The sequence below is a fragment of the Salvia hispanica genome, chromosome 2 (assembly GCF_023119035.1).
Source record: "Salvia hispanica cultivar TCC Black 2014 chromosome 2, UniMelb_Shisp_WGS_1.0, whole genome shotgun sequence".
In the NCBI taxonomy this organism is placed as follows: Eukaryota; Viridiplantae; Streptophyta; class Magnoliopsida; order Lamiales; family Lamiaceae; genus Salvia; species Salvia hispanica.
Window position 1 is genome coordinate 17,358,379 of NC_062966.1, and position 18,973 is coordinate 17,377,351.

The window sequence follows — 18,973 nt, forward strand, 5'->3', positions numbered from 1 at the left end:
CAAAAAACAAAATATCAAACCACTTCTACTGTATTCCATTACATATTTTACTCTCTTTATCTTTTCTACTTTTCAACTCAATATCTTAATTTCCGTGCCCAAAAGTTTTGACTCAACTTAGTTGGGACGGATGGAGTACTTCATATCTGACACGCTTTTCTTTTTAAAATGTCTCCAACCTTTTCAAAAAATATAAATATCACTTTTTTTTATCTTATTCTCTCTTCACTTAAAACACAAAAGAATATGGAGTACTAGTAAAAAAAATGCTCCAATTCAAACCTAATTAAAAACACATATGTGTTTCAATCTTTTAATGTGTCGTAAATACTATGCTCGTTTGTCTCTCAAAGATTTTTTATATAACTTATGTAGATTTATCTCCATTTACACCTTTATGAGTTATGAAGCCTTGGTAGTTAAAGAGAAAGTAAAGAAAAAATGGCTCGAAAAGCAGCTTTTTATGTTATGTAAAGAATATTAATCCGATCAGTAAAAGGGATTTCGGATCAATTTTATTTGGATTGTGAGTTTATCAAGTGCGATGATCAAACTATAATTTGATCAGGTTAGAAATTTTCGACATAACCCTAATCGTTCAAATTTTGGGATTGCCCAACGGGGCTACTCGAAAGCTGCTATGTACTCATAAATAAGGGCGGGGATTGCACATATGTAAAGTAATCTTAGTAATAAATTTAAAAAAGGAATAAATGGTAGGGAAATGGAACAGTGGTCCTACAGAAATTCTAAATGTTAGCAGCTATGGCCTATCAAATGGGACGGTGGATCGCCAATGCTCGATCACATCGCACCTCACACCACACGACTCTCATGATGGGACATACTGCTATCTATGTGATCAAATTTTATATAATAAAAAATTAGTTTATTTGATAAAAAATAGGTTTATTTATACGTTTAATTAAAATATTTGAATGCATATATAGTACATAGAAATGCATAATATTATAGTCATATATTTCTGATTTTTGTATAATATTTTTTATATTTTTAAAACCATAAATGTAATTAGTGCATATTTTAATTCAAATTTTGAAAACAATAGAAAGGAAATTCAAATATAAATATAAAAAATGAGGTTAAAGGCTAATAAGTCTTTTTAACTTGTCCACTTACTATATTTATAATTTTAATATATAATTAATACATCAAAAATTATTAACATAATCTTATTTTGGTTGTACAAAATTTGGTTGTTTATTATTACTCTTCCTAAAAATATAATTTTCAAAATGACATAAGTTTCAATGCGAAATTGATAAAAAGAAAGAGATAGAAAGAAAAAGTGTGTTAATGAAAAATAGATCTCATCTCATAGAAAAATAACTTTTCTAAAATAGAGTGTTTCTATTTTAAGAAAATTGCCCAAAAAAAAAGGTTTTTATTTTTAGAAAACGGAGAGAGTAGTATTTTATTACTCTGTAGTAATATGCACTACTCCCTCCATTCCTGAAAAGTAGTAGTATGAACTTTCTAATTTTGTAATTTTTTTCTCTCTAATAAGGTGAGACACATTCTCCACTAACAATACTTTAAAAACGTATTCACTCTATCTCTTTTACTTTTCTAATTATATATTAAAACTTGTGTCAAACTAAATGTTCGTACTCTTTGGATTTAGAGTAAATGTTCATACTCTTTGGATTTGACGTCAAGTAGTATTATGTTATTTGAACAATAAAATCTGAGTCTCGAAGCCAAACAACACATTAGAATATTATAGATAAATAATTTGTTAATCAGACCCCGTGAGCAAAAAAGCTTAGGGAGAATGAGTGGAAGTTTATTTATAAGCTATTGATTACTCCATTTCAGAAAAGGTCGTGTGTTGGAAAATATAAGCTAATTTTTGAGTCTTGAATTCAATTAAACCAATGCTCACATTAAAAATAAAGAAAAAATATAGAGCAGGGAGGTATTAACAGCTTTTCTTGTGGTGTGATTACATTAATTAGATTGTGTGTGTCCAATATATTAAGATATACACCAGATTCAAATAGATTAGATTGGAAACACTGACTTATTAACGGTCATGTAGTGGGGAAATTTGAAAAATTATTATTGTAAAGAAATGTGGTGGTGGTTGTGGTGTGGCATATACATATACTCCATATTGATAATATTGCAGATCCCGACCCAATCCTTAAAAATTATGGCACACGCACATGACACACACACACACACAATATTGATGCATCTCTACAAATAAAAATCCAAGAAAGAGAGCGTGGTCATTTCGTCATCCTTCCTATTCCCAAGACCACCAAACAGAGAGACTGAGGCCCCCCCATCTAAAATAATTAACTGTTTCATTACCATATGCATCTTTTTAAGTGAGTATCTCCATCACCACTGCGCTCCCCCTCCCTCTCTTCCTCACTTTCAGCGCTTGTCTCATTCATCCATGGGCAGAGAGTGGCTTTACTGGATTGGCGGCGCCTCCTCCTCCAGAAGGCGGAGGGCCAAGCAGGAGGAGAGCACCTCTGCCGGCTGCATGTGTGCCGTTTTTCAGCTCTTCGATATGCACCACCACCTCCCTCTCAATCACCAACATCCTTTTCTTCAACAAGAAGCCACCACATTTCAACTTAAAGGTACCACTTATAATCTTTTTCTCTCTTTCTCTTTCTCACCACATAGTAGGAGTACTAATATTTGTGTCCACCATGCAGGAGTGGAGGCGCCAAGAAACAGCATGGAGCTGGAGGAGGCGCCCCCCATTAAACAACAAGAGAATTTAAATTTCCCAGTAAGTACTACTAATACTATAGAAATGAAATGTGAGTTTCCAATTCATGAGCTGAAATTGTAAGTTTCCATCAGGGTGGGATACAGATCAAAACGATTTCAAGAAAAGAGGATTCCGAGAGCATTGATTCACCCTCAACCAAGACCCCAAATCTTGTAGCCAGGCTAATGGGGCTGGATTTGCTTCCAGAAAGCAACACCACCTCCCCTTCATTCTCCTGTCCCAATTCCAAACCCCCACCAAAATCCCATCTCAACCAAACCAGATGCTTCTACGACGACGACATCAAAGTCGGCGCTCGCTCTCTGCCGGAGACGCCCAGAATGGAGTACCACCGCCTCTCCCTGCAGATAAACAAGGAGAACAGCAACAACACAAACGATGAATTCAAAAGCCCAAGGTCCAGATTCCGACAGCAGCAGCAGCAGCAAGATGAGAACAGAAGCCCGGGACATTACGCGAAACAGATTTTGAAGCAAGTTAAAGAGAGCGTGAGCAGAAGAGTGGGGCTCGTCGACATCACCAACACAAACAGAGACGAAATCCGAAGAGATCAAAATCTCATCATCAAACTCTCCAAGAAGAACTCCAACGATACCAAGCAATCATCGCCCAAGTTGAGGATTTCAGACACCAACAAAAGTCCAAGAAATTCAACCTCTTCCGACACTAATCCGCCACCACCGTCCAAGCCTAAGCCTAACAAGGGAAACAGGGTGAAAATAGGCCCAAAAACAAGCCATCAAGCCATCAGAAACAAGAAAGAAGAGCCATTTGTCCGATCGCCGGCAGCGAAGAAGAAAAACAAGTCCAAGAAAGCTCCATTGTCGAGTGAGCTCATTCATTTAAGTGGTCCCACAATTGTGCCGGTCAAGAAAGGTCCTTCCCCTCCTGCAACTAAACTACCTCAAAAACAGGTATTCAAGGCTCTCTGTTTTCTTTCACCATTTTTTATGGCTTTCTTGTTCATATCTGCAGCCTTTTTTTTGGAAAGATTATACCTTCCGATAAAATACAATACACCTACTCAATTTCAGGCCCCAATCTACATGCTAAATCACAAAATTGTTATAAATCATAGCTTTTCTGGTCAAAAGGGTCATTTGCTTGTTTATTCTTTATATGTTTTTACTCGATAACACAAGTGGACGAGTATTTAGTAAATCATAAAAATCGCGGAAATCATGAGAGGGAGCTAGAACAAATATAGGCTAGAAAATCCAAAAATACATGTCGTTATCATGATTTTTATTTGCATTAATATTTTAAAATAATTTAGGTTTTTTTTGGGTTGCAGGTATCAGATGCTCTTTCATCGAAAAGGAACACACAGTTATCTAGTGATACGAGCCGGTCGTACAAGCAGCCGGATAAAATACTCGCCACCGCGCCACACAGCGGTAACGCGGAGGAGTACAGATGCTACATCCAGAAAATCCTCAAACGCTCCGGCATAATCGACAAATTAACACCGCTAACCCTAGGCAAATGGCACACCCCTTCCCACCCATTGGATCCCTCAATTTTTTACTACCTCGAGCTCTTCCACCCCGCCGCTGCCCCCTCCGCCGCCGTCCTCAGCCGCCGCTGCAATCGGAAGCTGATATTCCAGCTGGTGGACGAGATCCTGGCTGATATTTTGAGGCCGCACTTGGATTACAAGCCCTGGATTCATAAATCTCCGGCGGATCAATTCTCTTTGGTCGATGATCTGTGTGAGAGGATTGGGAATTTTCCGGCGAAGGACTGTCAGGTGCTTGAAGATATCGATTTGTTGGTGGAGAAGGATCTGAGGAAGACGGAGGTGAATGAGTATTTTGAGGAGGAAGGGGAGCGGTTGGTGCGTGAGGTGGAAGCTGAGATTGTGGAGCGGTTACTCATTGAAACGGTGGCGGACGGAGTCCGTACGGAGAGGAAGAGGAGGTGGGTGGCACGTGACCAGATTCCACGTCAGGGAATCATCCACGTGGCATAATGGATTGTTGTACAAAATTACCAATAACTACTTTTTTTTTAATTTTTTGTTAAATCTACATATGTTTTTTTTAATCTTCCCTTTTTTTTAATTCTCAAGCTCACTAATTATGATTAATGTACTTAATTAAATTCCTAGCTATGAATCATAAGTTTGTGTTAATTGCAAAATTAGTTTTAAATACACGATGCAAAATATAATATAGAGGTCATTGTTATGTAATACTCCATCCATCCATTCCAACTTAATTTTCACACTTCATTTTTAAGATAAATGGTAAGTAGGTCTCACATTCCACTAACTCACCCTACTCACATTTTATTATAAAACTAATATAAAGAAATGGATTCTACATTCCACTAACTTTTCCAACGAATTTTTCTTTACATTTCTTAATACTAGTGCCTACTCCAAGAGTGACAATTAAGTTGGGACGGAGGGAGTATGAAGTTTATTTCTCCTTCCGTCCCGGCTAAGAGACACATTCCTTAGCCGACACGAGATTTTAAGAGTTATTGGTTAAAGTGTTTAATTGGAGAGAGAAGATGTAGGTATAAGTATTAAAATAGAAAGAGAAAGAAAGATTAATATTTTAATTGGAGTGAGAAAAAGTGGTTGGTGTATTAATTGGAGAGAGAAAGATTCCAAAAAAGGAAATGTGTCATCTTAATTAGACAAACTAAAAAGGAAAACGTATCATCTTAAGCGGGACAGAGGGAGTAGTAATTTATTCGTAGTTCATTCTAAAAAAAATATGTGTAATAGTTCATTCATCTCGCGTGTTAAACATATTGCACAGAAAATATTAATGAATTAAAAACAAACCAATAATGTTATCTAACAATGATTTTTCGTGTTTTGGTATGCGTTTTGCATTTAAATAAGTTCTGCATTAATCAAACTCCATGAATAATATAGTAGGAATACTTAATTAAGAAAATACATTCTAATTAAAATTTTACATACTTCAGCTAAGATGTGTATCGAACATTTAGAAGTGCACAAATTTCCATCCAACGTATATACACACAAATGTGAGTATCTTAAGTGGGGCTCGTGGAAATGTGTATATATACCCTAGCACAATAGCAGTACAGCATACTATTTATTAATAAAAAAGATTCAAAATGATTTGTTTGTTTCTGTAAAAGTAAATAACGTTGGGAGAAATAAATAAATACCAAAATAGATGAGTTTTGAGAAAATTTTATGAACTTAAATTATCCAAGTGCTTTTATGAATTACTTTTCCTAAAAAGTGGGCACAAAATGGAGAATCATGAGCATATGATTCTCAATTTATGGAAAGATGAGCTAGCACCAATATACAGATATAGTCCAACCTCAATAAATCTCTAGTAGAAAAGATAGAAAGTTGATTTTCTCCCAATAAATTCTGATTTAAAAATCCCTACTTTTTCACTTTTTTGTGTCCAGCAATGAAATCTACTTTCATGTGGAGGGCCTTTTATCGTATAGAAGGAAAGAGAGAGTACAAAACATCTTGTCATCTCAAAATAAAGATGTATTCTTTCTTAAAACGATTAGATTATTATATTGATACAGAGTAATTAGTTTATTTATTAAAAAAAAGCGTATAAATAGGTATGAGTACTCATTTTTAAATTCACAAGTCACATCCAGGTTGCTACTTGCTATCAGAAAACATCAATTTCTTAAAAAAAAATTATTTAAAAAAAAAACATACTATATACTCTTATTGATTTGAATTTGCTGAAGATACTCACCAATTTGAAATTGGGGATAAGCCCGACCAGAGACACAAAGCACAGTGATCTCAGAATTATAATTAATTATATATTTGTAAGTATATAATAATAGTATATACTGAGAGTTTCTACCGGTAGGTGTCAGTGCAGATTGGAAGAAACAAAACATGGAGAATATATTTAATAAGCATATCATCATTTCTTGCACTGAATAACCTCAGCAACCATGGGCCATGGCATCATCATCTATCTCTGTACTTCCTCCAACATAACATTAATTTTTATAACAATAAACTATATAGGAGTACCTAAGTATCTTTCATTTCAAAATAAAATGGACCGTAGTGGAACATGAAAAATTGAAAAACATATTTTATTCCATCAAATAATAATACAAACACAGGGTGCAGGGGGAGTATTATTGAAGCATACAAATGAGTGAGTGTGACTGACACCCACCATGTCGTAAGGGGGAGCTATCATTCCTCTGTAAGGTAATAATCTCAGATTCAGTCTCTACTTATCTCTTTCCTATTTACTCACTTTATTTATTGTGGTGTTTTCTTGTATCACCAATCCATTGCATGTAAGTGCACATCATATGTGAAGCTTATGCACACATTCAAAAGATAAATTATGAGTTGCACATTTATTTATTTGATGGAAATACAATTGCCATAAATGTAAAAAGTCAAATAAAGAGGGGGGTGGAAATGATTTACCAGATAGGAAAAAGATGAGAAATGGAAAAGTGCACATGCAGGGTTAAATGCGAATTTGAATAGAGGGAGCACATGGGTTATTATAACATATGACAAGAAATTGGCTACCACATTAATGAGGGAAAGAGATCCAAGAAGAGCTCTCTTCATTTCAATGTTGCACCATCAATTTTAATAAATTTCTTGTTTTTGTGAAACTAGGCTATCAATAGAATAGATGGGGTCAATTTAATATAGTAACACATTTTAAACCATCAATTACTTACTTGTCAGTCTCAAACAATGATGGTTGCCAGTTTCCATTCTTCAGCAGGAAAAATCTGTGGCAGGTACAAATGGATCATCAATCACCCAAGTTGAAGCAAATTCACATTCATGTAAAAATCATTATAATTTGCAATTCAAATCTACAACTAACAAGGCTTAACTACTTGTCCATAGTTGAGGCCTTGAGGGTCATACTCATCACTTCAAGTGGAGTGCCAAAATATTTCATTTGTGAAATATGGACAAGTTTATTCATGTTAGATAAATCGAATATTACATGATCGAGATTCAAGAGAACAGAGATTATAACCTGTTAGTTTGTGTCAAGGTAACCTGCTAGATTTAGTCCAATAAAATAAACGAGAAATGGGTCTTAAAAAATAGTCGAGCGCCACAATTTGGTAAGGAATGTGTTCACTCTCAACCTCTGCCATCCACATCAAAACCAGCTCCAGTCCAACCAGGTGCTGCATGCCCTCTGCCCTTAGGTACTGCCCCTATTCCCCTTATTCTTCCTTGGTTTGAACTTTTCTTCTTTCCTCGTCCCTCGCTGTCGCTAGAAGGCTGTCGGTTTTGCTCAGTTATTATGGAGTTCTGTGCATTAACTTCAGTAGCTATGGTTCCCATAGCTCCACTAGGTGGTCCCGATGTGCTTTGAGCAGCAGAAGAAACTTCAACTGTACTACCCTGTGGCAGCCTTTGATTTCCCTCCTACACGTTGTAATTAGCCGAAAATTGTCAAAATTTCTAAACTAATGCCTAGTTAGAGTTATTCGATTTTTGTTAGTCGGTGATTTATGTCGCAGGGAATGGGTGAGGATCAAGTATTAACAAATGTGTTATGTATGACCATAAGTAAAAAAATAATTATTTCTGCACTTCAAAATTTTGGAATCCGAAATGTGACATCAAATGATCAAATAGGATAAAATGATATAGGGAGGTAAGTCATATTTGTTCACTGGGAATGCCAAGTATATGAACCATCACCAAATGCATTAACCATACACAAATTAGGTGCATATGAATAATCGGAGATGAAGGTACATGTGAATCATACTGAGGGCTTGTGTATATTGGAAGATCTACTTGGGTTCAGAGACTTCATACGGCGCTTCAGTTCCTCCAGTCTAGCAAGCTGGCTGTTGCTACTTTCCTGGACCTGCAAGAGCATATAATTTAAGATGAGATAAAAGTACTCAAATAAACTAACATGATCCGTTTCCATTAAATATCAATACCAGATTATTTAGATCATTGCAAAGCTTCTGTTTGATTGCTTCCTCATCCTGCACATCTTTTGCTGCTGCTTCCCAGGCCTAGTGATAAGCAGAATGTTTATCAGAGAATACACAGAGAAGTAAAAATGATCATCTGAGAACTTCAGAAGAAAACTTCATCGTTAGAGAAGAATGAAAATCTTAGATAAAGTATACACCAAAGACGACATTTTCAGGTAAAAAAATGGACCCACTTAGCATAGCACAAATACAGAAGATTAGAAATATTATCATGTATTTTCATCCCATTTATGAAGAATATGACTGGGAAAAAGTGAAAAATCAAGTACAGAATGAGTTATGCTGACTACTTCTAGTTCTCACTAACAGCTGACAAAAGAAGCTAATGAAAGAAATCAGATTTTTAGTTTGCTTAATATTCTGGAGATACCTTCTAAAAAAGATACAAACTAGTGTCTGATGAGTAATGCCAGCAGAGGTAGGTATCAGTTTATCTCAAATGATCTTTGACCATGTATTTGAACCTCATTCTTTTTCAGTGGAAAACAAAGATAAATGTGTATATTACTAATCAATTAGAAGTGGAAACATCAAACAGATAGAAAGAATCCACGATGTCCCTGTGGGTAATTTAAAGTGTACATGAAGAAGTTCACGTCTTGGACCTTTTAGTATATATACATTGGATAGATAACAAAGATCAGCTCCTTTACAGAAAGAATCATACCTTTTTAGCTTGTTCTTCTTTCACCTTAGCCAAACGAATTCTCTCTGTTGACATTTCTATTTTCTTCCGTAGGTGTTCAAGTGCTAATAGAGTAAGACAAGAATGACATTATATACTACAGAACATGCGAAATTATTCTGAGTAATTGCTGACAAAAAACATACCAGCTTTCTTTGGACCGGCAGTAAGCTTCATTTCCATTGAGAGGTTTGCAAGTTCTCGTTCAACGTCACGAATCTTAGAATAGTTTTCTTCAATGTACCTGAGCGGACATATGATTCATTTTATACACACCTGATAAGTTGAAATGGATATTTGCGTGGTGGGATAACTGGAGAGGAATTGCTAAACGATGACTCTATCCAGTGTGAAATGAAAATGCATATATATATACATATCTGTGAATTCTCTCCAATTATAAACAGAACAATGGTAACTCAATTGCAGCCAAGAACTGAAGCTTGCTATGAATTATTTTATGTGAACCATTATAGGCATGGTAATCTAATCAAACTCTGGCATTCCAATTAAACTTAGTTTGGACGTCAAGAATACTTGAAGATCATAAATGCATCTAAATATTACATGCCACGAATGAATAATTAACACGCCACTACTGATTTAGATATTAAACACAAATAAACTACACCAGAGAGGAAAGTCTTGATAAGTTATCACATCACACACTCAGAGATCTCTGGGATCAACACTAAATTACAATAAATACGTAACACTGGGAAAGATTGACTTGAATTTTGATCATCAGTGTGTTCATTAATCTAAATTCACATCAGAATATAAATTTATAAAGAGAAATTAAGCTAACGTACTTCCTCAACTGAAGCTGCTCCTCTTCAATTATCTGAACCCAAAATTGAAAACAAAATAAGCAATGAAAACAGTAATTGGTGATTTGTAGTGGCAGTGATATCTAAAACAGAATTCGGGAACTATACCTTCTCGGTGTAAGCTATGATAGGAGATTCTCGGGCCAAGCCATCTGGCCCGATCTCAGGAAGCAAGACTGTAGCCGCATTGCTGTTGGGGCAGGGGTTCTGATTCGTCGACATGCCAAACAATCTGACGCCAATTTGCCTCTCAAAATCGAGCTTAAAACTTCAAATGAAAGAGAAGCTGCTGAATTACTGCCTAATTCTTCTTTAGCAAAAACTAGTGAGTAATGGTGGACGGAGGAGTTATTGCCGGCATAATTCATTCACATATCACCTCATTTTAGTCAATTAAAAACACGCTTTCCGTATAAAAAATAAGGTTTTCTTCATTGTTGCACACAATTCATTCATTAATTATATATTAATAATCGAAAATGTAGAAAAAAGAAATACAGATCTGTTTAGTTTTCTTGTTTTGTCAAGAAAATAAATCTTATTTACACAATTGCTCTTCGAATTAAGATATAATGGAAGTACACCTTTTATTTTTCTTTTATCGAGAATTACACCTTTGTAGAATAATTAATTATACAAAAAAATATAAGAGACTGAGAATATCCACGTCGCGGCTCGATGCTGTCTTGGTCTCGTCTCAACGAGACGAGACAGCATCGAGACAGTGTTGCGACGCTCGCGACAACTCGTCGCGCGACGCGTCCGGAAGAGGCCGGCCTCGAGCTGGCGAGCCACGTGGCGCGCGCTAAGCGATGGCATGACGCCCACTCGCCGGCCCGCGAGTGGGCGTCGGAATTATGACGTAATAATTTTTTTTTTAATTCAAAAAATTCGAAAAAAATAATTTTTTTTTAAACGGTCAAATGACCGTTGCAGCAAACGGTCGATTTTTTTTAAAAAATTATTTTATTTTTTATTATTCTATAAATACTCCATTCACCATTTTACACACAAACACTACTCTCATCTATTCTTTTCTTTCCAATTGTTGAAAAAATGTCCGGCGATGGAAACTCCAGCAGCGACGGCGGCTCCGGCAGCGGCGGTAGGCGGCGCTCTGGCGAGTTAGACTTGAACTCGTTCGACAATTGGGTGAGCATGTACAACTTTTTGGGTACTCCCGGTTCGTCGCCGGGCACCCAAGCCTCGACGACTCCGCCGGCGTACCAAACACCACATTATGATGTGGATGCATACTATCGTCCCTCCCCTTCAGAGGTACGGGCAATCGCCGGGATTATTCCAAATTCCGGAGAATTTTTTGCCACCTGAACGCACTTTGCCCGATTGGCCAATAGGTGGAGGCTCCGGCAGGATCGGCGTCAATGCCGAGGAGGAAGAGGAGGAAGAGGGCGACAAAGCACGAGGTTGTGGGGGACGGCGGGCGTCATCCATACAGCGAAAAGGAGACGTTGGCGTTGTACGACGCTTGGATCAGCGTCTCGTACGATCCCGTCGTCGGGAATCAACAAACCCACTTGTGCTTCTGGAAAAAAGTCACCGAAGTTTACAACGCACGAAGGCCGAAGAAGACCTTTGCCCGCAACGTGAAGATGCTCCGCAGTCATTGGGACCGATGCGACAAAGATGTCAAAAATTTTTGCGCGATATACAGGGCAGAAGAGGCGAATTACCAAAGTGGAGCCAGTGGAGCCGACATTCTGAGAGCGGCGTTGCGGGTCTTCAAAGACGACGTCGGTAAAGATTTCAAGTATGTCGAAGTTTGGTCGCACGTCCACCACCTTGAAAGGTGGGCTGGAGGTGTCAAGTCGGGCTCGAGCTCAAAACGCACAAAGCACACAGTGCGTGGCCACTACTCGTCTAGTGATGGCGGCGAAGGCAACACCTCACAAGAGGGCACGCCAAGCGATGATGCAGGGGGGTCTTCTTCCAGTTCACGGCGTCGGCTGCAAGGGACCAAGGCGGCGAGAGCGAGAGGGAGGGGGAGGGGCCGCGGCGAATCAAGCCATGCGGGCGAGGGCTCCGGCTCCGGCACGGGCTCGAACGCCCTAATGTCCATGTACCTGGTCGCCATGATGGCTGACACTTCAAAAATGAGTCCTCCCCAATTTGAAGCTCATATGGACGGAATTGCGCATTTGAAAGCTCAACTTGGTATTCGGACTCGATCTAACTTGGGTACACCGCCGACTTCGGGGATGATTCGCCGGCGGAGTAGTTTTTATAATTTAATTTAGAGTATTTTAATTATTGTATTTTTATTTTCTTAGGATTTTAATTATGTATTTTTTTATTTTTTAGACCTTTAAATTATAATTTTTATTTTATATAATGAAGTGTGTTTTTATTAATTGAATTTGTTGGAAATAAAAATAAAAAATGGAATTGAATTAATAGTTAAGAAATGAGATAGTTAAGAGATGGAGGGATGTAGATGTTGTCTCTTAGTTAAGGGATGAGATGAAAAGTACAGTGGGGCCCATGAATAGCGAAGAGATGAGACGGTTAAGAGACGGGGATGCAGATGACTATATTTTTCAAGAATCTTAGTGAATTTTTTTTACCAGACATGTGAATGTAAAGATGATGTGTAAAAGACCGCTGGAGCTGAAAGACATCAACTCAATCTGTGATTAAAACAATTATCAAATCAAAATGAATAGTACAAAAACTGCATAGACAGTTAAATTTTCCCATACAACTTCTACATTCTTCTACTCTGACCAAAATTTCACCTTTGAAGTCATCTGATCAGCTCATACATGGAAAATTATGTTTATTTTAGCATCAACAGCTCTCAAGAAAGAGCTACTAATGCCACAACTACTTCATATTTTCTGTATAATTTTTTCAATTTCGGGTTTTGTGGGCAGAGCAGGAATGGCGCCACTCTTTGTAACGGTGAGTGCTCCGCATGCATTTGCGAATAGTAGAGCATGCCTCAACCTCGCCTCGTCCTGTCATTAGCAAAATCACCAGTCACATATCGTCTTTAGCTATCACAGCTTATGAGGATATAAGAACATTTTGTTACCTTCAAAATATTCAAATCTGCAGCTAAACAATAAAGTATCGCTCCAGTAAATGCATCACCAGCACCAGTTGTGTCAACAGCTTTGACTTTGATACCAGCAACTTTTCCCTTGAATTGCTGTCAAGAAAATTTGAATGATATCAATGAAACCATAATTGATTAGGAGAGGGGTATATACACAGTTGTTTCGACTTCATGTATAAGTTACAATCACTAAATAGACTGAATGAAATATCTCAAACAAACCTTAGTGTAATATCTGCAGCCAGCCTTTCCTTCGCTTACAAGCAAAAGACTTAGATTGGGATGAAAAAGCTTCTTCAACACCACTTTATCGTCATTTGGATTATCACCATCGGTCAGAAATGAGATTTCATCCTCGCTTATCTGTGATGTTGAATAAATTATGTTATGGTGGAACATCGAGCCTCTCAAATGGGACATAGTTTCTAGGATTCACCTTGATGATATCTGCTTGATTCCATATGGACATTATATTCTTGCGAGCAGCATCTTCTGAGGGCCACAAGGCCAATCTAAGATTTGGGTCATAAGAAAGTATACTATTGGATTGCTTGGCAATGCGCATGGCAGCAAGATGTGTCGATCTACATGGTTCATCAATCAAACTGATTGACCCATAGTGAAAAATGGACGCCTGCATCAAATACTTGTCACTCAGTGTACCTGCATACTATCAAGTGTGCCTCATTCTTAATGAAATTGAGCTTTGAAAATCAAACCTTATTGACAAGATTCAGATCAAGCTCTGACTCCTTGAGAAGCATGTCAGCACTTGGATGGCGGTAGAACATGAACTCACGCTCGCCATCTGCTCTGAGTGTGACAAATGCCAGAGCAGTTCTTGCGTAGGGATCGAATCGCACACCAGAATTGTCAACTTTGTTTTCTTTCAACATGTCAGAAAGCATTTGCCCGAACTCATCCTTGCCTACCTGAGAATGTACTACTGATTTTCAGGTATGCAGTTAATCAAATGTGAAGTTTGATAAGAAAAGTAGTGTGCCATATTCAGCATGTTGAAATTGGAGTAGTAAAGGAAACAAAGGAATTCAAAAGGAGTGTTACAAAGGAAGATCAAAGAGCATGAAAGGTAAATCCTTAGACTTTACTGATATCTCATCAAGGTACACTGAGAACTGCTCGAGTAAAATTACGAGCAAAGCAGACAATGTCATCATCTACAAAAGGCTTCAAAACATGTTTATTATTCCGTATCTAACAATGGTTAATTAGTAGGAGCACATTCTTGGTGATAAAAGAAGAAGAAAGTAAGCTATTAATAAAACACACACAAGAGAAAGGGGCAGCAGAGAAATGCACCTTTCCAATAAAGGCAGCAGAACCTCCTAGTTTTGCTACGCACACAGCGACATTTGCAGGAGCACCACCAGGAGCCTTGTGAAAGGCAGGAGCTTCAGCAAGTGAAACTCCACTAACCGTAGGCACAAAATCTATCAACATCTCTCCGAAGCAAACGACAAGATGACTTGTCTGAACTGAACCTTCACCATTCATGGAAAGTCTACTAAGATCACCTATAAATCATGGAACAAGTCACAAGGATGCACGATAAGAGTGAACTGTGTAGTTACAAGAGACAATTCAAAGCACATACAGAGCCAAACAAGATTGCATGCTAACGACGACAACTGACATTTATTCTCTGATCCACATTTTTGAGATTCTTAATTCTAGGCAAAAAACATTTTAAAACTGATCCATCGTCATCTAGGAACTCAAAATCAATGCCAGTTGCCCTGCCTCTTTCAGAATCTACTGAAGGCAAAAGATAGAAATGAAGAGACTCCCATGGGCTTATTCACAATCGAGTTATCAATAAGAATAAATGTGAAGAATTCGGAATCTCATTTATTGATAGGTATGCCATATTTATAAACAAGAAAGTTGATAAGCTTTGCCAAGTTTACCATACGTTGTGATGCATCTAAAACAGGTATCTAAGAACAACCCATAAAGACAATCCAAGAAAGTTGATATCTTTGTCAAGATTCAAAACTAATCCAACTGTCAGCTCATTCAACAATCAACTAGTAAAACCCAAATGTTCCAAGAAATCATAGTATCACAATTTTGTCATATGTTTAGTCAGCAAAAAAACACTTGAACCGAATCCCACCTCATCATTCATCCAGGCAAGTTAATAGCAACGAAAGAAGAAGAACCTGAAATGGATTTCTTCGCCATGTGAAGCGGGTATCGCGGCCGGAGTGAGCTTTGAGAATATCGCACGACAGAGAGAGAAAGCGGTGGGATTGGAACTTGGTGCCTAGATGGCGTAGTTAAAAGCGAAAAAAACAAAACAATTTTGTCTTATCGGCTATGTCTATGAGAAAGAACTAGAGCTAGATCTTGATTCTATGATGTTGGTATCCAGTATAAAAAAAATGGATAAAAGAGGATCAGCTATATGAATGCGTCGTATAAAACAGGGAAAGTGAGTAGATAAGAATAAGATTCATTCATCTTACTTTTCTGTGGGCGTCAATTTCGCTATTTCTCCCGCTTAGCACATTACTTGTGATCCTTTTACTTAATATTCAATGTCTTTTATTTGATTTTTCATTTAGTTTTTATAATTATTACACAAATTCAGTTTTTATAATTATTACAATATTTCTTAATATAATGTTCACATTTCTATCATCGATTAGATTTATATACAGCACAAATTCAACCGTATAATTCATTTTCAAGATTAATTGTACTCCATATTAATTTACTATTATCGCACCATTTCTTAATATAATGTTCACATTTCATCATCGACCGTTTAGCTATACAACATATATTCTAAATATAATATTCACATTTCATCATCGATTGGATATTATACATGCCTTTCTTAATATACTATTTGCATTTCTAAAAAGATATAAATATATTGAAGTAATAATTTTTAAAAGTAGTGCTTTAAAAATATAAATGTTACTATATTTGCATTTAGAAAATATTGATGAATTTTAGTCAATTATGCCTCAAGTAAATGAGGGGCACAGTGGGGAAAATATTAATAACGACTGGAAATATGATAAATAATTTATGATAATATAAAACTCCTAATTATATTCGTTTTTCCTATCCAATCTCTTGAATTTTGATTAGGATCCTAAAAAGTGAGTGGATATATATAAAAGAGGTTCACGTCTTTGGTACACTTCCTATTCTTTACTTGTGCAGGCAGCTTACAACCTTATAGTTTAATAAGAGAAACATTTTTTACGTGTGATCGTATGCACTTCACTGTACAAAATCGCAACTTATTTGTCCTTAAAATTGGAAAGCAATTTCAAAATACTGACGGACACAATCCATAAGATGTGAATCCAACTTCACAATTCAATTTTAAAAGATACATGATCGTCTATATAAAAGAATTATAGTAACAATGTCCAAAATAGAGTCACACTACATTAAAAGAGTTTAGATTAAATTCTCACGCGAAATAGTCGTTCTTTATTTTACTACTAGTGTTAACCCACGTGCGATGCACGACGGAATATTTTTTTATCATACGATTTTAGATTTTGAGTCAATTACATAAATGGTATTTGATCTTTCACTTTCGCACGTAAAATGTATTCGATCTTTATTTTATATCGTTTTTGGTACCTATAAATCACATTTTTGGTACCTGATGACATCAGGTACCAAAAATGTAATTTTCTTCCCAAAATGCTCTTTAAACAAATATTTTCCCATTTATATCATAGAGGGTATTTTGGGCAAACATAAAATTAGTACCAAAAGTGATATTATAATATCTTCTCTCATTCTCCTAATTCTTTATATTATTATTATTAATCAATATTAATATTAATATTAATATTAATATTATTTTTAATATCATTCAATTATATTTAATTATTATTGTTATAATACTAAAAATTGATAGTAATTAATAAATAATTATAGTATAATTATATAAATTACGAATTACATAATATTATTTAATAATAATTATTATTATTTTACATTAAATTAGTAACTAATCAATATAGATTATTATTGTTATAATACTAAAAACTGATAGTAATTAATAAATAATTGTAGTATAATTATATAAATTATGAATCACATAATATTATGTAATAATTATAATTATTATTTTACATTAAATTAGTAACTAATCAATATAGCCTTAATAAAAATTAAAATTTAACATTGTGAATTGTATTCATAATGAAATAAAAAGTTGAATATTTTTAGTTAGGTGTTTCAACCTTAAAATGAGTATAAAATAATTTAATAAAAAATATTCAATTGATTTAATTACTTTAAATAGTTAATTTAATTAGGCATTTTGTTTTTATTTATATTATGAATGCAATTAGATGTATGTATAAACCACTAAAAAGAAAGAAGAAAAAAGAAGCAAGAAGAAACATAAACTAAGGAGAAAAAAGATAAAAGAAAGGAAGATAAAATACTAAAAAGAAAGAAGAAAATGAAAAAAAAAGAAAGAAGAAGAAACTAAAGAAGAAAAAGAGAAATAAGAAAAGAAGAAAAAATAATCACATATTTGGTACTATTTAATGGAAATTTCCAAAAATATCCTCCATGAAAAAAAATCACATATTTGGTACATAGGGTTATTTTTGTCACTGGGTACCAAAAACGATATAAAATAAAAATCAGGTACCATTTATGTAGTTCACTCTTAAATTTTTAATCGATTAATTAAAATAAGAAACAATATAATTATATAGTAAGATTTAAAATGGAAAAATATACTACTATATAATAAAAATTCAATAAATATATACTCCTCAATTCATTTTACACTTAAAGACATTAAATTAAACATATTTAAAATGAAATTAAGACAAATACAATTATTTGGACAATGATAAAGAGACTATATTAAGTGTTGACATTTTTGAAAAATATGTTTAAAACAATCCATCATATTTCTCTACTAAAAATAATAAATTGTGTAAAGATAAAGATAAATACTATGTATGTTTGAGTTAAGGATGTTACAATTCTTCCCTCTTTAAGAAATGTAAGAAATACAGAGATAAAATTCTGGAACCATATACACGCGGTACTCTAACTATTGTAATTAAAGAAAAAAAACAATAAATGCAATGAAAATTACAATGAAAATTAGTCAAGAAAAACCCTCTTTCCGCAAGACAAATTACATCACGGTTAGTGCTCTCGGATTGACGTATTTTTCCCAAAGATGAAACGAATTCCTCCTAACGTATATTGCATCTCAAATGTGCTAGGCACCTATAAACTTGATGGGGCTTCAAAATCGAGCAAAACAGTGTTCCTAAAATGTGCAATAAAATGTTGAGGGCTTGAGAGAGAATGAAGAATGTTTTGTTAGTGTGTATTTCATTCACAACTCTATGCCTTTTATAGGTACAAAATTAGTACATGAGAGAACATGGAATTAAAACATCATAAATTATAAATTCAAGACAATATATGTTACAAAATTTGTTAAATGCTCATTATTTTATTTAAATATTTGTAACCACCAATGAGTCACGGTAGTGCTTAAAGAATTAGTCAAATGCTCATTAAAATATCTAAATAAATATTCATGAGAGTTACTTAAAATATTCAAATTGGTCCATAAC

At 35.3% G+C, this 18,973-nt stretch overlaps 3 protein-coding genes across 6 annotated transcripts; 1 reads left to right on the plus strand and 2 right to left on the minus strand.

The window, feature by feature from the left end:
* The first annotated feature begins 2,149 nt into the window (after positions 1–2,149).
* On the plus strand, positions 2,150–4,893 carry LOC125205873. 2 transcript variants are annotated; one of them, XM_048105042.1, is made up of 4 exons: positions 2,150–2,618; positions 2,697–2,773; positions 2,848–3,690; positions 4,053–4,893. In XM_048105042.1, exons 1-4 carry the CDS (start codon positions 2,429–2,431, stop codon positions 4,746–4,748), a joined length of 1,806 nt encoding a protein of 601 aa, XP_047960999.1. In that variant the 5' UTR covers positions 2,150–2,428; the 3' UTR covers positions 4,749–4,893. The 2 variants fall into 2 exon arrangements, with proteins under 2 accessions (XP_047960999.1, XP_047961000.1); XM_048105043.1 differs by having other exon boundaries at positions 2,153–2,618; positions 4,071–4,893.
* Positions 4,894–6,836: 1,943 nt separating this feature from the next.
* Positions 6,837–10,647, minus strand: LOC125204819. 3 transcript variants are annotated; one of them, XM_048103557.1, is made up of 9 exons: positions 10,391–10,647; positions 10,265–10,296; positions 9,599–9,696; positions 9,435–9,517; positions 8,708–8,785; positions 8,527–8,628; positions 7,777–8,177; positions 7,466–7,519; positions 6,837–6,964 (listed from the first exon to the last, which is right to left on the minus strand). In XM_048103557.1, exons 1-7 carry the CDS (start codon positions 10,502–10,504, stop codon positions 7,887–7,889), a joined length of 798 nt encoding a protein of 265 aa, XP_047959514.1. In that variant the 5' UTR covers positions 10,505–10,647; the 3' UTR covers positions 6,837–6,964; positions 7,466–7,519; positions 7,777–7,886. The 3 variants fall into 3 exon arrangements, with proteins under 3 accessions (XP_047959514.1, XP_047959513.1, XP_047959515.1); XM_048103556.1 differs by having other exon boundaries at positions 6,837–7,519; XM_048103558.1 differs by lacking the exons at positions 6,837–6,964; positions 7,466–7,519 and having other exon boundaries at positions 8,041–8,177; positions 8,514–8,628.
* Positions 10,648–12,892: 2,245 nt separating this feature from the next.
* On the minus strand, positions 12,893–15,773 carry LOC125203942 (probable fructokinase-7). Its single transcript, XM_048102465.1, has 7 exons — positions 15,545–15,773; positions 14,682–14,896; positions 14,081–14,293; positions 13,798–13,995; positions 13,584–13,724; positions 13,338–13,454; positions 12,893–13,260 (listed from the first exon to the last, which is right to left on the minus strand). The coding sequence occupies exons 1-7, from the start codon at positions 15,564–15,566 to the stop codon at positions 13,132–13,134; spliced, it is 1,035 nt and encodes a 344-aa protein (XP_047958422.1). The 5' UTR covers positions 15,567–15,773; the 3' UTR covers positions 12,893–13,131.
* Between the last annotated feature and the right edge of the window lie 3,200 nt (positions 15,774–18,973).

Coding starts and splice junctions, on each gene's coding strand:
- LOC125205873 (XM_048105042.1), top strand. CDS start 2,429: ATGGGCAGAGAGTGGCTTTACTGGATTGGCGGCGCCTCCTCCTCCAGA. Junction 2,619..2,696: donor CACCACATTTCAACTTAAAG/GTACCACTTATA, acceptor TCCACCATGCAG/GAGTGGAGGCGCCAAGAAAC. Junction 3,691..4,052: donor CTAAACTACCTCAAAAACAG/GTATTCAAGGCT, acceptor AAAATAATTTAG/GTTTTTTTTGGGTTGCAGGT.
- LOC125204819 (XM_048103557.1), bottom strand. CDS start 10,504: ATGTCGACGAATCAGAACCCCTGCCCCAACAGCAATGCGGCTACAGTC. Junction 9,518..9,598: donor TGCCGGTCCAAAGAAAGCTG/GTATGTTTTTTG, acceptor TTACTCTATTAG/CACTTGAACACCTACGGAAG. Junction 8,786..9,434: donor AAGAAGAACAAGCTAAAAAG/GTATGATTCTTT, acceptor GCTTATCACTAG/GCCTGGGAAGCAGCAGCAAA.
- LOC125203942 (XM_048102465.1), bottom strand. CDS start 15,566: ATGGCGAAGAAATCCATTTCAG. Junction 14,294..14,681: donor CTGCTGCCTTTATTGGAAAG/GTGCATTTCTCT, acceptor GTACATTCTCAG/GTAGGCAAGGATGAGTTCGG. Junction 13,996..14,080: donor ATCTGAATCTTGTCAATAAG/GTTTGATTTTCA, acceptor TATTTGATGCAG/GCGTCCATTTTTCACTATGG.